Source organism: Babylonia areolata, chromosome 33 (genome assembly GCF_041734735.1).
Source record: "Babylonia areolata isolate BAREFJ2019XMU chromosome 33, ASM4173473v1, whole genome shotgun sequence".
NCBI classification, from domain to species: Eukaryota; Metazoa; Mollusca; class Gastropoda; order Neogastropoda; family Buccinidae; genus Babylonia; species Babylonia areolata.
Genome location: NC_134908.1, coordinates 10,211,121 through 10,232,320, shown reverse-complemented (window position 1 = coordinate 10,232,320; position 21,200 = coordinate 10,211,121). Strand labels below are relative to the sequence as shown.

At 40.1% G+C, this 21,200-nt stretch overlaps 1 protein-coding gene across 14 annotated transcripts in view; it reads right to left on the bottom strand.

The window, feature by feature from the left end:
* Window positions 1–21,200, bottom strand: part of LOC143277149 (protein scribble homolog) — a 138,094-nt gene that overhangs the window by 114,956 nt on the left and 1,938 nt on the right. For all 14 annotated transcript variants that reach the window (XM_076581895.1, XM_076581900.1, XM_076581896.1 and 11 more), the window contains exons 3-4: window positions 8,078–8,156; window positions 2,938–3,027 (exon numbers count right to left, since the gene is read on the bottom strand). In XM_076581895.1, the coding sequence (XP_076438010.1) occupies window positions 2,938–3,027; window positions 8,078–8,156 (169 nt within the window). The remainder of the gene's footprint in view (window positions 1–2,937; window positions 3,028–8,077; window positions 8,157–21,200) is intronic.

The following is a 21,200-nucleotide window of genomic DNA, read 5'->3' as shown; positions in this document are numbered from 1 at the left end:
ATGGAACCAACAACTGCAGGTTGGTCAGACTGCAACACGGCAGTCATGGACAAAATTAACAACGACAACAACAATGACATCAATATCAGTGACAACAACAACAAAAAGACAGTGAATGCAGCAACTGTCTCGACATGTTATCTCGCAGCAATAATATAACCCCCCCAGGCCCCCTCCCCCCCACACACACACCACATACACACAGACACACTATATATATATAATATATATATAATACACAAACACACATATATATAACCTTTCCATATTTATTCAAACAGATCTTTCATAAGACTTTTTTTTTCTTTTTACATCTCAAATTTGTGAGGGATTAAGAAGTACTATAATAATTTATTCCTTCAATAAAACTAAACAAAGAAACATAATTTCTTCTTTTTTAACGAACACTCCCCATTCAGAAAATTTCCATTCATTTTTATCTATAGCAGTGAAATATTTAAAACAACAACAATAACAATAACAATGATAATGATAATAATAATAATAATAATAATAATAAGGTGATGATGATGATATCATCATGTATATAGTACAAGTACTACTAGTGCTATTACCACCACCACCACAACTACTACTATTAATACTAAGAATAAGAAGAATAAAAATAAGAGTAATAATAATCATAAGAAGAACAATAATAATAATAGTAAAATCATTATCATCATCATCGTCATTATTGTCATCATCATCACCATTATCACAATCATATTTATCATCACCATGATCATCATCATCAACACCATCATTATTATTATCATCATTATTATATAACAAACAAAGACGGAACTACTGAGTACACAAAATCCAGCTAGTCATAAATGCAGCAAAACTGTCACACACACAAAATGGCCATCAGACAGAAACATCAACCTAACAACACTCTAAAAGAGGAAGAGACACACACACACACACACACACACACACACACACACACACACAGAGAGAAATGCACTGGAGACAGGCAGACACACAGACAGACAGACAGACAGGGGGCCATAGTCGTTTACAAGGAGAGGAACCAAAATAGCAACACATAATGTCACCAGCCTGGCAGCTAGTGTAAGTCTGTCGAAAGTGCATGACATTCACTGTCGAGCAATGTAGGAAAGCAGTCTATGGCAGCACACACGAAACAAAAAAACAAATCAGTGCCGCAACAAGAAGAAAAGCCCAGAAAGTTCTGTTCCAATTAAATATCACCTACATCAGTATATGTATGGAGAGTGTAGATTTCAAAGATTTACTTCTGACTGAAACAGGCTGTGTGTGAGCCGTTGGGAAGGGGGTTAGGGGAGTGCAGGGAGGGGGGCTTGGGGTGAGAGAGTGAAGGGGGGTGGGGTGGCGGGGGGATGAAATTTCGATAATTATTTCTTCAGTCCATGACATTTTCAAATGTTCAACAAACATTTCGTTGTGACACCATCGTGATACACACACATACAGATGCTGTAAGACACACACATGCACATCGCACACAAACACACACTATCACACACACAAGCCCACACACGTACAAGCTTTTACGCACGCATGTGTGCAAACACACACACACACTCTCTCTCTCTCTCTCTTGCACACACACACACACACCGTTAAATTATTTTTTTGTGTGTGGTATATCTGACTGTGCATGCATGTTTTATGATAACACTAACAGTAGTTAAGATTTAATTGACATTAAAATTAATTCTGATTCTGATTCACACACACACGCACACACACACACACACACACACACACTGAACAATGTTTATTCCTTTCATTCCCCTCTGTATATCAGCTGATTAGAAAAGAACCAACAGAAAGCAAGAAAACGCTACAACAGTAGTTGCCCAGTTTTAACAAAATCAAAGTTAAATGAACTGAACAACTGAAGGATTTTTACACAACAACAAACAAGGAATTAAATGTAAAAGGAAACAAAATGGAAGATTCCATACTGCACTCTTCTGAGCACAGGAAACCCCTTTGTGTATAACCCCCCTCCAAACATAAGCAAAAAGTTGCGGAAGATTCAACGTCTGGTTTGCTGGCGGGAAAGTTGGTCATTATTTACCCCCCTTTCTGACAGGCATGAAAGCCGAGTGGTCACAGCAATGGACTTTCATTTACATTTTTCTGGGTCTCAGGTTCAAATCCTGGGCGTGATTTTTACTCCCCAACTCCACTGTACCTCGAGTTGTAGTCTGGGTACTAGTCTTTTGAAGAGACGATGAACAGAGGTCCAGTGTGCTACATGCACTTAGCGCATGTAAAAGAACCCATGGCAAATGAAGAGATGTCCCAGGTAAATTTCTGCAGAAAAATCCACTTTGACAGCAAAACTTTCAAAATTTCATGTAGAAAAATCTGTCATGATAAAAAGGCAAATAAATGTGATACAAATGTGATACAATACCACACAACATAATACTATCCTAGCAATGCACAATGCAATGTAATGCAATACAATGCAATGTAATACAACACAACACAACACAATACAATGTGATACAATACCACACAATGCAATATGAAACAATATAATAGTTCATGCGCCTAGCAATGTACAATAAGATACATTACTATCATTATACAATACAATTCCACACAACATGATAGTTCGCACACCTTGCAATGTACAATACAATTACAATATAACTTAATACAATAAACACAATACGTAAACACTAAAAAAGTAACTGTGTACAGTACAATTCAACGACACCTTGCAATGTACAAATAAAACGCAATACAATAAATACAATACGACAACATGATAGTTCACACACCTTTCAATAAGCAATATAATACTATATAACACAACACAACACAACACACCTCATCACATCACACACCACACCAAACCAAAACACACCACACCACACCACAATACAACACACCACACAACACCACACAACAAACTAGATGCTGTACCTTGCAATGTCGTAGGGCAGGCGAGTGAGGGAGACATCGTTCAGCCCCAGGTGAGTCAGGTTCTGCAGCTGTGCCAGTCCGTCAGGTAACCTGCATCACACCATCAGCCTTGACCGTGTGCTTCTTGGTTTACTTTTACATGTATGATTGTATCCAACATTTGATGGGCGCAATATTGGACTTTCAATCTGAGGGTCACGGGTTCAAATCACTGAGACGGTACCTGGTGGATAAAGGGTGGATATTTTTCCGATCTCCCAAGTCAACATATGTGCAGACAAGTTTGTGTCTGAACCCCCTACATGTGTATACACAAGCAGAAGATCAAATACACATGTTAAAGATCCTGTAATCTAAGTCAAGAGTTCAGTGGGTTATGGAAACATGAACATATCCAGCATGCACACCCCCAAAAACTGAGTATGGTTGCCCACATGGTGGCGTAAAAACCCGCCCACTCGTGTACATGCCCACTGGTGTACATGTGTGTTCTTTTCTTTTTCGTGCCTGAGCAGCAATGCATTGCTTGGGATGGGGTGGGGTGGGGGGATGAGGAGGACTGGTGTGAGTTAGGGGTGTTTGGTGATTGTGTGTGTGTGTATTTGTATTTGTATTTCTTTTTATCACAACAGATTTCTCTGTGTGAAATTCGGGCTGCTCTCCCCAGGGACAGCGCGTTGCTACACTACAGCGCCACCCTTTTTTTTTTGTATTTTTTCCTGCATGCAGTTTTATTTGTTTTTCCTATCAATGTGGATTTTTCAACAGAATTTTGCCAGTAACAACCCTTTTGTTGCCGTGGGTTCTTTTACGTGCGCTAAGTGCATGCTGCACACAGGACCTCGGTTTGTCGTCTCATCCGAATGACTAGCGTCCAGACCACCACTCAAGGTCTAGTGGAGGGGGAGAAAATATCGGCGGCTGAACCATGATTTGAACCAGCACGCTCAGATTCTCTTGCTTCCTAGGCGGACGCATTACCTCTAGGCCATCACTCCTGTGTGTGTGTGTGTGTGTGTGTGTGTGATTTCTTTTTCCTACCTGAGCAGCAATGGATTGCTTGGGGTGGGGTGGGGTGGGGGGTGAGGGGGACTGGTGTGAGTTGGGGGTGTTCAGTAACTGTGTGCTGGTTTGTGGGTGGGTGGAGTAAGGGTTGGGAATGTTTATGTGATTGTATTTATAATGAGAGTTTTGGGTGTGTGTGTGTGTGTGGGGGGGGGGGGGGGGGGGGTTCAGTTGGTTGGTTGTTTGTTGTTGTTTTTTTTGTGGTGTGTGTGTGTGTGTGTGTGTGTGTGTGTGTTTGGTTGTTGGTTGTTGTTTTTTGTGGTGTGTGTGTGTGTGTGTGTGTGTGTGTGTGTGTGTGTGTGTGTGTGTGTGTGTGTGTGTGTGTCCCACATGTGTGTGTCCCGTGTGTGTGTGTGTGTGTGTGTGTGTGCAAGAGCAGCACTGAACTGCTTGCATGTGCATGTTGGGGGTTGGAGGGGTTGTGGGGGGGGTGGAGGTGGGGCTTGGTGGGTAGTAATTGTGTGCTGCTGTGTGGGCAAGGTGGAGAAGGGGTTGGGAGTGTTTATGTGATTAACATATAATGAGAGAACTGTGTTGAACTTTATGAGTGCACCTGAATCATTCATTTCCACAGGAATGGGATCTTGTGCAAGGAAGGGGGGGAGGGGGGGGTGGGGGGGGTCAAAGGAGGGTTCTGAGGGGTGTGTTGGAGGAAAGGGGGGGACAGGGTGGGGGGAGGCATTTCTAACACTCTCATCCTAACATACACAATAGATTGTAAAATCATCCATTTAAATTATCATTTCTCATGCTCTGTTCTTAACATACAGTGATACACCATACATAACTGTCTACTCATCCTCATGATCATTTCTAACACTATTTCTCACCTGCACTGAACAATCATGTTCGTCACAATTTCTCACATTCCTGACCTGAACCTAACAACAACAAAAGTACAATCATCCTCGTCACCATCTCTCTCACTGTTACTGACCTACTCTATACAATCAACCCACCAGTCACCATTTCTCACACTCTGTTCCTAACCCACCCTGCACGATAAATTCAGACACCACCTACCGTATACATGAATTCAGTCACCAATTTTCAAACTCTGTCACCATTTCTCATACTTCAGACTCTTTATCGTGTCTATCATCTCTATGTCAGCATTTCTCATAGCCAAACTCTGTTCCTAACCTACCTTATGCAATCAATTCAGTCACCATTTCTCATAATAATCACTTGTGAAACGTTTGGTGGATGAATACTTGAGCCCTGAACTGCTTAAATCATCATGTACAGGCATACTCAATTTTCAATACAAACTTCACAGTGTGAAAAAAAAAAAAAAAGGGAAGCAAAAGAGGAAACTGGTCTGCAAACACACAACAATAAACACATAAAAAGATTGTATTCCTTTGACTACCAAGCTTCTCACCCCCAATCAAATACTGAAGCCAGAGTGAAAAAAAAAAGTAAAAAAAAAGAAAAAAGAGCAACACATGTATGTCAATAAAGAACTTGTTTAAAAGATAAAATAAAATAAAAAGTTGTCTGCCGATAAAGTGCCTCTCAGTGTCAGAGACAACGATACTTCAGCAGACAGATTCGGTCAATACAGAGGATATGTGTAGTAGACAGACGGATCTATAAAAAGACTCGGAGGGGGTGTGGGGGAGGGTGGGTGGTGGGAGGGGGGGCGGAGATGATTCTCTTTGCGAGAGACCAGGACATGCATCATCACCAACTTTTTCTTGCCCTGTGCGGCAATTTCTGCAGCAGAGAATGTGAAAATCGATGGCAGGAAATTGAAACATTGTTCAACTTTCTGAATGAACAAGAAAATAATCCTTCTCCCACTCCCCATGCCCACCCATCTCCATTGGTAATAGAATGATAGTATAGAAGTAGTACTAGTAGTAGTAACAGTTGTAACAGAACTAGCAGTAGCAGTAGTTCTAGGGACTAGCAGAATGCTTCTCCCACTCCCCACGCCCACCCATCTCCATCAGTAATACTAACAGAATGATAGTAGCACTACTAGTAATTACTTAGTACAAGTACTGAAGTAGTGAAAGTACTAGCAGTAGTAGTCGTTGTAGGGACTAGAATGGTTGACCTTTCAGCACTTGCATGCCCTTTCTTCTCTCACAGCGAACACATGATAAAAATATGTGCATGGCATGCATCTGTGTGTAAGTGTATGTATGCATCCGCACATGTGCATGCATGCATGGGTGTCACTGTGTGTATGTTGTTAGGGCTGTTGCTTGAGTCAGTGTGTGTGTGAGTGAATACTACAAAAATTGTGCATAAATGAGTACTATGCAATTCACATCATATGATAACATGTACTGGTGCAAACAGCAGTGAGTATGTGTGCATGAATGCATAAATGATTAAATCTCAGGAAGATTTCTGTGTGAGTGGGGGACAAGAGAGAGAGTGAGTGTGTGAATGTGTGTGTGTGTGTGTGTGTGTCACTGCATGTTATACTAGTGCATCTCCAAAGGAAACCTGTATGATTACATCACATATAATGTCTGCACCCTACGTGTGCAACAGCATGTCAGACATGGATAAAGAATATTTGCTCAGTCCATGAAGTTTCCTTTCCCTACATTTTCTTTACTGTGCAAACAAGTGCTCACTTGCAGCAGTTTGATCAGGACTGTTTACCCAGCAGCCTCTATTTATCTACACTTTCTGTGTGTGCTCAATGGCGCAACTGACCTGCTATAGTGCAGAAGTGAGCGACTCAGTGCGTGGATATGTCTGCTGTGATGTGTGCTCACTGAGTCGATTTATCTGCTCTGGTGTACGCTCAATGGGTCGACTGCTGAAGTGCGCGCTCGATGAGTAAAGTGACTAGATCAGTAGATGAAGTGTGTGCTCATCAGTTGACTCATATTTGTGTTCTCAGTGAGTCAGCCTGACTGCTGAAGTGTGTGCTCAGTGAGCTGACCTGTCTGCTTAAGTGTGTGCTCAGAAGATCAACTGCTGAAGTGTGTGCTGATTGAGTATACTGTATACATACTTGCTGAAGTGTGTGAACAATGGGTATACAATACACACATACTACTATATAGTAATTGTAGTAACTGTGAGCTCAATGAGTCAACTTACTGCTGAATGTGTGCTCAGTGAGTTGATTTATCTGCTTACGTGTGTGCTCTAAAAAGTCAACTGCTGAAAGTGTGTGCTCAATGAATGAGTCAACATACCTGCTGAAGTGTTCGCTCAATGAGCTAACTGACCTGCAGCATGTGTGCACAATGAGTTGACTTCCAGCTCAAAGGAGTGCTCAATTAGTCAACTCACTGTTGGAGTGTGTGCTCACTGGGTCAATTAGCTTGTTGTTCAAAAGTGTTTGTTCAATGGGTCAATTAACTTGCTGCAGTGTGCGCTTAAGTGTATGTTCACTGGGTCAGCTTGATTGCTGAAGCACATAGTTCAATACCTAAACTGTTGAAATATGTGCCGAGTGAGTCAACTTATACCTGAAATGTGTGCTCAATGAGTAAACGTGCTGAAGTGCATGCTCAATGAGTCAATTCACCTTGAATTGTTGAAATATGCGCTCAGTGACTCGAGTGAGTCAACTTGCAGCTGAAGTATGTGCTCAATAAGTAAACTTGCTGAAGTGAAGTGTATGCTCAATAGTCAATGAGTCAATTTAATTTACCTTGAACTGTTGAAATAAGCACTCAGTAGGTCAACTTACAGCTGCAGTGTGTGCTCAATAAGTAAACTTGCTGAAGTGAAGTGTGTGCTCAATAAGTAAACTTGCTCAAGTGCAGTGTATGCTCAATAAGTAAACTTGCTTAAGTGAACTATGTGCTCAATGATTCAATTTACCTTGAATTGTTGAAATAAGCGCTCAGTGGGTCAACTTACAGCTGCAGTGTGTGCTCAATAAGTGAACTTGCTGAAGAGAAGTGTGTGCTCAATAAGAAAACTTGTTGAAGTGAAGTGTGTGCTCAATAAGTGAACTTGCTGAAGTGTGTGTTCAGTGAGCTGATTTACTGTTCAGTGTTGCAATGTGCATTCGATGGGTCGACTCACCACCAAGTTATGGGTTTTAGGGTGTACTTGCTGGAGTGTGTGCTCAGTGAATGAGTCAACTCACCTGCTGAGTGGATTGCTGCTGAAATCAACGACCTGTAGGTTTTTGCAGAAGCGAATACTTTCTGGGATTTCGCAGATTTCTGGAAAAGCAAAACAGAAGACAACACTCACTTAAAATTGTTTAACAGCCATAGGAATGTCATCTCACACATCTTGAAAAATATTCAAATGTGTGTGTGTTCATGTGTGTGTTTGTGTGTGTGTGTGTGTGTGTGTGTGTGTGTGTTTGGTGGTTGGTGTTGTTTTTTGTTTGTTTTTTTAAAGGGAAGACGACATAAGTACTAACACATGTTTGTTTTTCCTTATGGTAACACAACACACATGCAAACAGGCTGACTGAGTAACTGTACACAACAGACACGGACATGTATGTAATCAAATTAGATGATTTCTAACAAGCTCAATAACTGAATCAGTGAATGATTCAAGTGCTGAGCTTTCAAATTCAATCTGAAGGTCCTGGGTTCCAGTCCAACATGATGGGTTAAGGGCAGAGACTCTTTTGATCTCACCGCTCAACATATATGCAATGTGCATACCTGCCAGTGCCTCACTCCCCTCATGTGGACGCACCCAAACAGAAAATCAAACATGCATGGAAAAGATCCCGTAATTCACGTCAGCATTCGGCGGTATAAATGGAAACATGAACACCCTGAGCAGCATGCACAGCCCCAGAAATGAAGAATGGCTGCCTAAAAGGCGGGATAGAAACGGTAAGCATACAGAACAGCCCACTCCAAACAAGTGTACAAGGGAGTTGAAGCCCACAAATCCAGACAGAAAGACGGAAGCAAAGACAACTTCAGTTGATGAAGGGGGGGCACAGCAGTGCGAAAGAGACCAAAATGATGATTTTTCATGATTTGGGTTTTTGATGGATTTTAATTCTTGAACATGATGTCTTTAACAATGAAAAAATTGCCAATAAAGATTGCTTGCTGAATCACGAAAGTGTTTATTAATAATTTTTTGTTCAATTTTGATGCAAGTCGTCAAGTTTCTGGCCTTGACAACACACCCTGGACTTGCTCAATGAGGAGTAAACCTACAACAATGAGACTTTGCATGATTGTTTTATGACATGTTATTGACGTTTTGTCATGAGTATGCATGAAAATATTCTCTGGGTTTTAATTCATAGCAGTTCCAATCTTTTTACCCATTGTAAATTTTGAGGATTTCGCAATACCCAAAATTTCTAAAATTCATAAAAAGTACAATAATTGAAGAATCAACACAATCTCATGTGAAAATGAAGATAATGTCATTGTGTATCAAGTCCACATAACAAAAAGTGTCTGCATGCACCACATGGACCACAAACTCTATTTCTTTGATACATTGTTTGGCGGCCATTTTGATTTGTTTCCATAGCAACGGGTATTCACAGAAATCTAAGAACACTTTTCTTGTGATCCACAAGTGATGATACACCCAGTAGACAAAAAAAAAGAGAGAGGTATAGTTGGAGAGAGAAAAAAGTCGTTATATGACTGTAGTGTCTGGCCTTAAGCACTGGACTGCAAAGCAGTTCATGAACGATCACCAGGCTGTTCCTCGGGGGCCAGGCAATGCATGAGTAACCTTAGCAACTGTGTGACAGAGACAGGGAGAGCACACAACTAAAACAACAGCCAGCAAAAGCAGAAACAAACTGGAGAGCGGTTAGAGGTAGCAGTAAAAACTAAAATACCTTTGCACTGTTTTCTCAATGACTGTGCTGAAACATGACTTCACAAAAATAAACAGGAAGAATGTGTGCAGCATCTGGATTTTTCCTTCAGAAAACAAAAAATCAGCGTAATTACTTCTATTGTTTTAAATGAATGAAATCACCTGTTCAGTGACTAATGTAAATAAAATGTTAGCTTCACTGCCATGTTGGGATTGCAGTGTTTGAGCAAACTGCAAAGCTTTGGAGTCCCTAGGTTGGGTTGCCCAGGCGAGCTTAGCAGCGCTAAGTTTTCTAAGTTTGCTTCGTATGAGGAATGTTCCCATGTCTGTGGAATGTGTGTCCAATTAGGAATGTTCTTAACACACTGCACTGCTAAGTTTGCTTCAAGAGACAGAAGATGGTTTAACTTTAAACTTGTAGGCCTTGTAGTAGAAATTTTTACTTCATTAAAATTAGTATGATCAAGTAAACAATGTTTGAGAGACAGGGAGAGAGGGAGGGGGTTGTTGGGGGAGAGAGGCAGAGACAGAGACAGTGTGTTTTATTTTAAAAGCAAGTTTGTAAAACTCTTCTTTAAACTACAGTTCAAACCGGTGCATGTATCACTGGAGAAGTTGCCCACAATCATGTGATGTACGCGCACTTACACACACACACACACACATACACAACATGTGTGCACGCACATGAATATGCATAACACATACAATCCCCCCCCCAGCCCCACCCCCCCACACACACACATAGTGACCAATGGTCATACAACACAACAGAATATGATCTTTGAATAATCTTTATTAATCTGACTGTAAATCACTAACACACACATTATGATGTACAATATACGGAGCACACATACACATTACACAGTACACTACACTAAACTACACACACACACACACACACACACACACTACACTACACTACACTACACTACAATGACTATGTCTTACAACAGGACACAACACAACAGGAACATAAACTTATGTCACAATAATACAACACACCCAATCACCTACATCTCTCCCCCCCCCCCCCCCAACCCCTCCCCCTCCCCCCACCCCCTCTCTCTCTCTCTCTCTCTCCACACCCCATCTCCCTTCATTCCCAGCCAGATCCCCCACCAGCCCCACTCCTCTCCCTTCCTCCAGCTACACCAAATCCCTGACTGTCTGCCTGGGGATCCATCCTCATCCCCAATCCCTGCAGAAATCCGACCCTTCCTTTGATGGATGACCCTACCAGTATCTGTGTAGCTAATTGACTATTAGTGTTCATCAAGGCTAGGACCAAACAGGGCACCATGGGGCAGTCAGTGTCTATATATATTTCCTGCTGTTTGCAGGCACACACCCAGATAGATATATATATATATATATATAGAGAGAGAGAGAGAGAGAGAGAGAGCATGGAACAGAGCCCACGCTGTGCCACAGCTTAACAGGAATTCTGCTGTAGCCATGTCTGTTTCCGATGTTAAAATGGTTTTGTGAAATATTTGTGCTATTGTGTGGAGTGAGTGAAGTGGGGGGCTGGGGGGTGGGGTGTGTGAAGACTCTGTGTGTGTGTGTGTGTGTGTGTGTGTGTGTGTGTGTGTGAACTTCTTTTTCAACCTTTTGTGAAGTACTATACAAATCCTGCCTTTTTATGTGAAAGAACTATTCAAGTATGACTCATTCACTGACAAGAGATAAGCAGCAGTATGTGCTGATACTACACTTTACAATCAGTCTGCTCTCTCCCTGTGTGTGTGTGTGTGTGTGTGTGTGTGTGTGTGTGTGTGTGAGCGTGTGTGAGCGTGTGTGTGTGCGTGTGTGCCTGCATACGCGCACTCACACGCCTCTGTGTGTGTGTGTGTGTGTGTGTGTGTGTGTGTGTGTGTATGTGTGTGTCTGTGTGAGTGTGTGTGTGTGCCTCTCTCTCCCACTCACTCTGTGTGTGTGTGTGTGTGTGTGTGTGTGTGTGTGTGTGTGTGTCTGCACACCTTCTCCAGAACACACTGACAGAAAAAATGGAATCACTGACTGACCGAGTCAGTAAATGGCAATTAATGACTTTTCTTCATTGGGTTTTTTTGTTGTTGTTGTTGTTGTTTTGGCATAGTCCCAAGAAACCAATGATCCATCTGCTGTCACTGTGTTAGTGTGTAATAAATGAAAGAAGACCCATCTGTCATGTAATAAACAAAAGAACAAAAGACACACTTCCAATGTAATTAGTACAAAGAGGACCTATTTCCCATTCATAACAAAGAAAAGAAGCCCAACAAAAGAAGACCCATCTGCCAATCATAAACAAAAGAAGACCAACAGATCTGCCAAGTATTCAACTTTTCAAGAAACAAGATTTCTGAAGAATCATCTGCAGTAGAAGACCAATCTAGAAGACCCATCTGACACTGTCATAAACAAAAGAAAACACATCTGCCATTCTTATACTGATGTATGTAATAAACAGATTAGACAGAAGACGAATCCGCCATGTAATAAAACAAGCAAGACTCATCTGCCATAATATAATAAACAAAAGAAGACAACAGATCTGACATGTATTTTAATCAAAGAAAGAATACCTGTCTGCAATGTGATAAACAAAATGTCAAAAGAAGACCCATTCAAAAGACCCATGTGCCATGTAACAAACGAAAGAAAACCCATCTGTCATACAATAAACAAAAGAAAACCTGTCTGCTGTGTAATGAGGGGAAGAAGTCCCATAGATCTAGTTGCAATGTAATTAACAAAAGAAGACTAATCTATTGATCTAGAAGACCCATCTGCAGTGTCATAAACAAATGACCCCATCTGCCAGATGGCCAGTCTGCCATGCAATAAACAACAGATTACCCATCTGCCGTTCGATAAACGAAATAAGTCCCATCTGCATGTAATAAACCACAAACACATCTACAAATTGTCCATCTAACAAACAACAGATTACCCATCTGCCATGTAACAAACAACAGATCATGACCCATCTGCCGTGTAACAAACCAGAGATTATGATCCATCTGCCATATGATAAACAACAGATGACCCCATCTGCCATGCAATATAAACAACAGGGGATTCATTTGCCATGTATGTAAGAAACAAAAGACGACCCATCTGCCATTAACAAATAACAGATCATGACCCATCTGCCATGTACTGATGTAATAAGCAACAGATGACCCCATCTGCCATGTAATAAACAACAGATGATCCATCTGCCATGTAATGCAGATGATCTGTCTGCCATGTAATAAACAACAGATGATCAATCCGCCATGTAACAAATAACAGATGGCCCATCTGTCGTGAAATAAATGAAGTCCCATCTGCATGTATTAAACAACAGATGATCCATCCGCCATGTAACAAATAACAGATGGCCCATCTGTCGTGAAATAAATGAAGTCCCATCTGCATGTAATAAACAACAGATGATCCATCTGCCATGTAATGCAGGTGATCCATCTGCCATGTAACAAACAACAGTCGACCCATCTGCTGTGCAATATAAACAACAGATCCATCTGCCATGTAACAAACAACAGATGATCCATCTGCCATGTAATAAACAACAGTGCAATGATCCTGTTCCCAGAAGAGCCTTCCCTCTGCTGCTGCTGGTGCTACACCAGACTCCAAACTAAGGTGGGGTGGTGGGGGGGGGGGGGGGGGGGTGCAGGTGGGTTGTGGGGTGGGGGAGAGGGGTGGGGGATGGTTGAACAAGGATCTTTCACTAATTAGCAAGTGAGCCCCCCAGCCCTGCCCCCCCCCCCCTCCCCCCCCCCCCCTTCCCCATCCACTCCACACACCCATTTGTGGCTTGCCAGCTAACTGCATTTTCTCTGGTTACCAAACACAGGGAAACAGCATATATGCAAGACTGAGGAGTCTACGGTAATGCTTTTAAGTTAACTACTGCTCTGTGTGCAAGACTAAGGGTCCACGCTAATGCTTTTAACTAAAACCACCGATGGTGGAGGTGGTGAGAAACAACAACTGAGAACAGCAAGGCCAGGGGTCTGTACCAAAATAGGGATGACAAGACCAAAGACAGTGACTCAGTCAGAATGTTAATCAAGTTAACGTCTATCATCATCATTCTAATCATCATCATCATCAAAGGTTTCATCTAACTTCTCTGCCATGAGTCAACAACAACACAGGTGTAAAGAAGAGATAAAGAAAATAATGCATGTGAAAAAGTAAATCACAGCAGCAAAGAACTTTTTTCTTCAGCATTTTTCATTCAGTCATCAAAGTGCTCTCAATTTTATATAAATTTGATGACAGAATATGGATCAAATACTGAATTAGAGCAACTGATTCTTACTCAGTTACTGGTGTTACTTTGTTGTTGTTGTTGTTGTTGCTGCATGATTCACTGATTTTGAACTTCAGATTATATTAGATGCATGATTAGAAATAAGAGATACCTAATCTTCTTTTCCTTTGACAATTCTTCAAAAAACAAAACAAACAAAAAAAACAACCCTATGTAATAGTTATATCACTTATGGCAGACCTTCATACACCATTTGATTTACAATGCATTATTACCTGTCTCCTTTTCAAGTGATGACTTCACACCATGCACAATACCTTATACCTAGACTAGAAGGCAAATTAATGACAGCTGTGCACTGAAAAAACTACTCTGAACTGAAACTAGTGAAATGGTTGAATGCTTAAGTACACCATAATTTCCAGCCTGTGAGACAAAACCTTTTTTTTCACTCAAATCAGACCAATACATCATCATCAGGAGTATGCGCCCCATGTAGTTAAACTAAACTAAACTGTTTTTCCAAAACAAAAGTTATAAATGAATGGTTATGGACATAAAATTTACAGCATGGGTCATAACTGATTTACTTTCAATAAATTATAATTCCCATAAATGGACAGCTAACTGATCTCAAAGGGGAGAAAAAGAGTTGCAAGGCTTTTCTTGAAAAACTTCATAACTGTTGCCTGTGCAGAATTCAGTTTGTTTGGACCCTGACACTAGTGACATAAAAAACACACACAAAAAATGAACTCCAGAAAACAACCCCATGCTAGCCAGACATGACCATCACCAAGATCAAGCAAAGAAGAAGATGGTGCTGGATAGGACACGTCCTTAGAATGCCACAAGAAGCGCTCCTCAGACTACCCCTTCAATCACTGGACATCAGTTGGAGAAAAGAGTGTGAGGAAGACCGAGGGAGGAATGGTACAGAACGATTTTTTAAAGGGTTTTTTTGTTTGTTTGTTTTGTTTTGTTTTTTTGTATTGCTTTTTTTTTTTTCCTGAAGAATAGCATTACCTGGAGGAAGCTAGTTAAGACAGCACACAACAGGCTACAGCTGATCTCCTGAGGTGGTGCTAGGTTCTGCAGCGCACTAAGAGGATTAAGTAAGTTGTGTTTACTTTGGCTTGCTTCTAAAGACGAGTCAGAGTGGTTTATAACGATTACAAAGAAAGTAGTCTTTAGAGAACTTTCCCTGTTTTAGTTTTCTTCGCTGTCTGCGTCAAGAACAGTTCAATTCTCAGCCAAACAGTGTGCACAGGTCATGTACACAACTAGAAATGACATAATTAACCAAAATCAGAAATGCTGCTTTGTGCTAACGACATACTATGTCATGTACTTGTAGTGTAGCAAAATGCCATTCAGGCACAGGCAGTTGTTCTCCTAGCAGAGTGACAGCTTAAAAACAAAGGGTAAAGAGGTGTCTGACACTCAGCAGAAACACCAAAAAAGGTCACACACCCACACACACAAAGAGTCACACACACACACACACACACACACACACACACACACACACACACACACACACACACAGTGACACACACACACACACACACACACACACACACACACACACACAGTGACACACACACACACACACACACACACTCCTATCAGCAGAAATAATTCAAAACAACTGTCACTGTACTCACCTGATATTGTCAGTGTCATTTATTTATAGATCTTTTATGATTTACAATCTGGTAAATAAAGCAAAACATTTTCTTTTTTCACTAATTTCAGGCTAACCCATTCTGATTCAGTGTAAAAGAATTTTGTAAAAAAAAAAAAAATTTTTTTTTTTAATGAAAACAATTATATTTTAGTAACAGTAATCTCATAACAAAAATAAATTGTACTCTCCCTCACCAGGGAATTTAGAGGGGTAATTGTTTTTTGTTGTTTGTTTTTTTGTTTAGTTTTTTTTTATTCCAGCACAAAAAATTCAGCAGTATAGGAGATACAGAAAGAAAGTTAATGTTTTTGTAAAGGAAAATGAAAGTGGATTATTTACAATGTGTTATAAATTTATGATGATAACAAACTACAACTCATGTAGACATTTTAAAAATGATTTTTGATTTAATCTTTAGTGAATAACTTAAAGTCAATCACTTTCTCAGAAACTAAGCAGTCAAGATTTTTCAGTTTTTGACAGCTGAGAGCTTTCCCCTTAATGGATGACACCCCTAGCAGGTTGCAACTGAACTGATGTCTGTTGTGCATCCAGTTTTCCTCCTCTACAAACAAGTCAGCCATCTGATTCAGTAACAACAAAAAAAGCGTGAAAAAATAAAAACAGGTTTCACATCCAGTGATTTTCAGCCAGGCTGCATTTCATAAAAATCATGGGTTCCTGGCTGCGGTCTAATTCAGTCTGAGTTCAGTGAAAGAACAGCTCACTGATGGCCATGGCCACACCCCCTTCCACGCCCTCTGGCATTCGACCTATCGACCTATCGTCTTACACCACTCCTCCCCCTCTCCTCCTCCTCTTTCCACATTCTCTGTGGGTCATAGTCACCTGCTCAAGAATGCTGTTTGACTGGCCCATCAAATGGGCTGTCAGTTTCATAACTGTCCTTGTAACTCACATTTGTGTTCAAACGAATCATCAGACAGACTATCGTTTTTCCTTTCCATATTCATTACAGCAGCTTGCAAAACTGTAAATCCAACACCTTTTTTGCCTATGAGGCGACGCCCTTTTCACGCGCGCTCCACATGGTCAAGTAAGCAAATCGTTATCGACCTGACCTTTCCATGCTCACTGCAGGTGGCAGAATGGTTAAGACACTTACTTGCCAATACAGTGTTCATGAGGGTCTGGGCTGGAATCCCAGTCTCACCCATTCTCACATGTTTGACTGGAAAATCAAACTGAGCATCTAGTCATTCAGATGAGATGATAAACTGAGGTCCTATGTGTGGCACACACTTGGCGCACAGAAAAAGAACCCATGGAAATGAAGGCGTTGTCCTGTGGCAAATTCTGTGGAAGAAATCTTCTCTGATAGAGGTGTACACAAACAGACATCTGCCTACCAGATGCCGTGAGGCCTATTTGGATTTGTCCTAATGGAGTAATGCCTCCTTGATGTACTGAAACTGAAACTTTAGAAGTGATTTATAATCCACACACATCAAAGTAACCATTCAGAGTCTGTTTATAGTCATTGAATGAAAATCCGATGAAGGATAAATTGGAATGGGTGCAGTCAACAAAGGACATCTAAAATCTTATGCAGTCTACAGACCTGTACTTGACAATACCAATACTTTGTGTAGGATGTCAGCTGATGTCTTATACTGTTATAGTTATATGATTACACTACAGACTCTGAAATGGGTTAAATAACATCATGGCACACTTTTTCAATAATCATAAAACTGAACTGCCCCAAAATGGCTAAACTGGGCAAATGATACCAATATTTTTTTTTCAGATTGAGAAAACAGTACTACTTCGGAAACTGGAGTTTTGGAATCTTTTTTTCTTCCATAATATATAACTCATCATAGATTAAAATGATTCTGTTTGGTGTGCAGTTTTGTTGTTTTTGTTGTTGTTGTTGTTGTTGTTGTCTGTTTGTTTGTTTGTTTTTGCTTTGTTTTTCATTATAAGTGTAATTCCTTTTTGCTTTAAATTCCAAAACTTTTTTTGTCAGAAACAAATACATATAATGATGACATGAATATCACATATCTTTAGAAAAAAATTACCTCAATTCACCTAAAGTCTTAAACTTCCATCTATCCAGTGCCACAAACAAATCATCCACAACAATGACTGGCAACACCATAAGGTGCTACTCACTGTTAGTGTTACTTAAATGTCAGCCAACTTAGTTAATAATCACAATACATGCCCTGCTGCCCATAATCAATCAGACATCTGAGGCAGAGCCTGGCTCCCCCCTGTCAGAATGTCCCCTGAGGCAGAACAATGCCACGCTCAACACTGCCACCACTGCCAGAGGCAGTATTGTAGCACTTATTAACTCCTGATGATGGATAGGACTTGCTGTACACAGCATGTTAATTATGAATATCATGACCAAGTACACTCCCAAAAAAACTGAGTATGGCTGCCTTCACAGCAGGGTTAAAAAAAAAAAAAAGAAAAAAAAAGGGGGGACAATGGCTGCCTTCACAGCATGGTAAAAACAGTCATGTTTTAGTTGTAAAAAAAAAACTGTCACGTTTTTGCTTCTCAACAACTCAAACAGGCATCACTGCATTCAGATAAATCCATACACTACACCACAACTGCCAGGCACATACCCTACACCACAACTGCTAGGCAGATGCCCAACCAGCAGCATTTATAACCCAATGCATTTAGCCAGCCCTCAACTGGCTCAAGTGTGTGCATACATCTGTCATTTTTGTGCACCTATCAGAATGGGTTTCTTCTGAAGAATTCTGCCAGAAGACAACACCTATGTTACACTGAGTTCTTTTTTAGTGTGCTATGTGTGTGCTGCACACAGAACTAAGTTTATTCATTGTCTCATCCAAATAATGCTTAGTTTGATTTTCCTGTCAAATGTTGGAGACAGGGCAAGAGCATGATTCAAACCAACCCATGTAAAAAAAACAAAAAAAAACAACAACAAAACAAATGGCTACAAAATTTTACAAACAGAACATTTTCATAATGAAAGCAAAAACAAAGAAAACACAAAGTACTTTTCTTTCCAAGACCAGCATTACTTTACAACAAAAACTCATACTGAAAAAAGTATGAAACATTTTCATACACATGTATATTACACAATCACAATGGCGTTTGATGCTGGTTATGACACTGAAGTGAAATTAAAATTACAAAAGGCACTGATGTCAAACATGATTGCAATCATCAATATTTATTACACAGCGTCTGCATAAAAAAAAATAATAATAATAATGTGTACAGTGGCATTACTCATTTACAGTGGACAAATTGTTATTCACACATTTAACATTTGATGCTATGAGTATGATAATGAACTTCATCATTAACTTAATGCCACTATATATTCAACCACAAGCCTGGTGCAGGAAGTTCATCAAACAATAAAGAATGCCTTCTTTGTAAACTTCACAATCCTTCTTAGTTGTTTCCATTACAGCATTAGCATTTTCAGTGAAGATTCAGCATTTAAGCTATTTTTGTTCCCTCTGTGTGTGTGCATGTGTGTGCTTCACTGTGTGTGTGTGTGTGTTTGTTTGCTTGTATGTGTGTGTGTGTGTTGTGTGTGTGTGTGTGTGTGTGTGTGTGTGTGTGTGTGTGTGTGTGTGTGTGTGTGTGTGTGTTGTTTGTAGTTGTTGTTGGTTTTTCTCTGTAGTCTCTCAAAAACTAATGTAATAAAATCAGTAAAAATCAGTCCCTGAATACCTTTAGAAGTCCACAGTGTCACCCTAATCTGCATATATATTCTAATCAAATCTGCAATGCAAACTGAAGCTCTATACACTACTTTGTACTTTTATTCGTTTCATTAATTATAATTCCATAATGACAAATGCACTGTACCTCCTCTACCTCTTTAGCACAATGACCAAAAGCACTAATAAATCTTGATATTGTGGTGGGGGGGCCAGGCAGAAGGGGAGAGGGAGGAATTATTACAAAAGTTAACAACACACTTACACAGGGCGCAAAAATCAGGACTTACAAACAAAATAAATCATATCAGATGTGTTAAAATGACAAAACACAAACATATACTATGACAAGACAAAGCACATACTATGACAGACACAAACTCACCGACTCAGCACATACTATGACACAGACACAAACTCACTGACTCGCACACACACACACCACATCGCACATGCCAAGACCTAAACATCTACAAAACCTTTTAAAAGCATATTTGATCCTTTTGAAATCAGAGCCAAAAAGATAAATGGAATGTGTTAGTGCCAAAGCATTAACAACATGAAGACATGCGCGTACACAAATACACACACCACTTGCTGACACCTACACATCCATCAAAGCTGATTTGTACCTGTCAATGTTTTTTTTAGACCAAAGCTAAGGGACATAGCACTTTGTTATTACTGTACCTGATGTGACTAAATTACTATAACAAACTAGAGCATTTTCTCTCTTACTCTAAGTCAAGGTAGTGTTCCCAATCCATGCAAAATTCTGACCTTATCATAGGGTCATTAGGACACTGTTCATACTTATAGTCTGTTCTTTCATTTTGCAGTTGCACAACGTGACAATAACTTGAATAAGGGTAACAATTCTTGAATAAGGGTAACAATTCTTAGTTTACCAATTCATCCAACATGTATGGACAGAAATAAAATACAAAACACTGTGAACAATACATTCTAGCTTCTCATTCATTTTTTTTCTCCTCCAGTTTATCAATTGACATTGTCACTAAGCTTTCTGTTCCAGTGGCCTTTGCAGTATCCACACTGACAGCATCATACCATGCTTGTGATAAAAACAATCAACAATGACAGTAATTCAGAAGAAACGATAAACCAAGATCCCATGTGAAGCATGCACTCAGTGCATGTAAACCTAAAAGAACCCAGGTCTGTCCATAGAAAATTCCACTTTGACAGGAAAATAGCACACTTGCAAGCACAAATAGAACAGATGATGCTCTCAGAGTAGTGATGCAGCCCTAATTTCACACAAAGAGATCTGTTATGACAAAAGAGTAATAATACAAGACAATACAATTATTAATAAATTATACTTATCATTTATTTAATTACTTTGTTAGGATCAGCAGCTGCAGATGTAAAAATCTTTGCAGATGTCAATTTCTAGTCACACTTTTTCGTTTTAGTTTCAAGAATTTATCAACTTCATAAATTGATCAATTCTATTTCTATGAAATACTTCAAAGTTCTACAAACAGGGAAAAGGCTATCAAAGTCTAGTTTAACAAAGCCGCTCACTGATAAGGTAAATAACAACAGCGCCTGTCAAGCTATCTGTGAGTGTGTGTTTCAGATTTGTCAACTTTGTGCAAACAATAATCTCAGTTTGTCTGGTCAGTATTACAATAGTTTAACACATGTATCATGTATGTGACTGTGTGTGCATCAATGTACTTGGCCACCATCAACTCAAGGCAGGTAACCTTGCACAGCGTGAACCTTCGCACATTAGTCCTGTCATTCACCATGT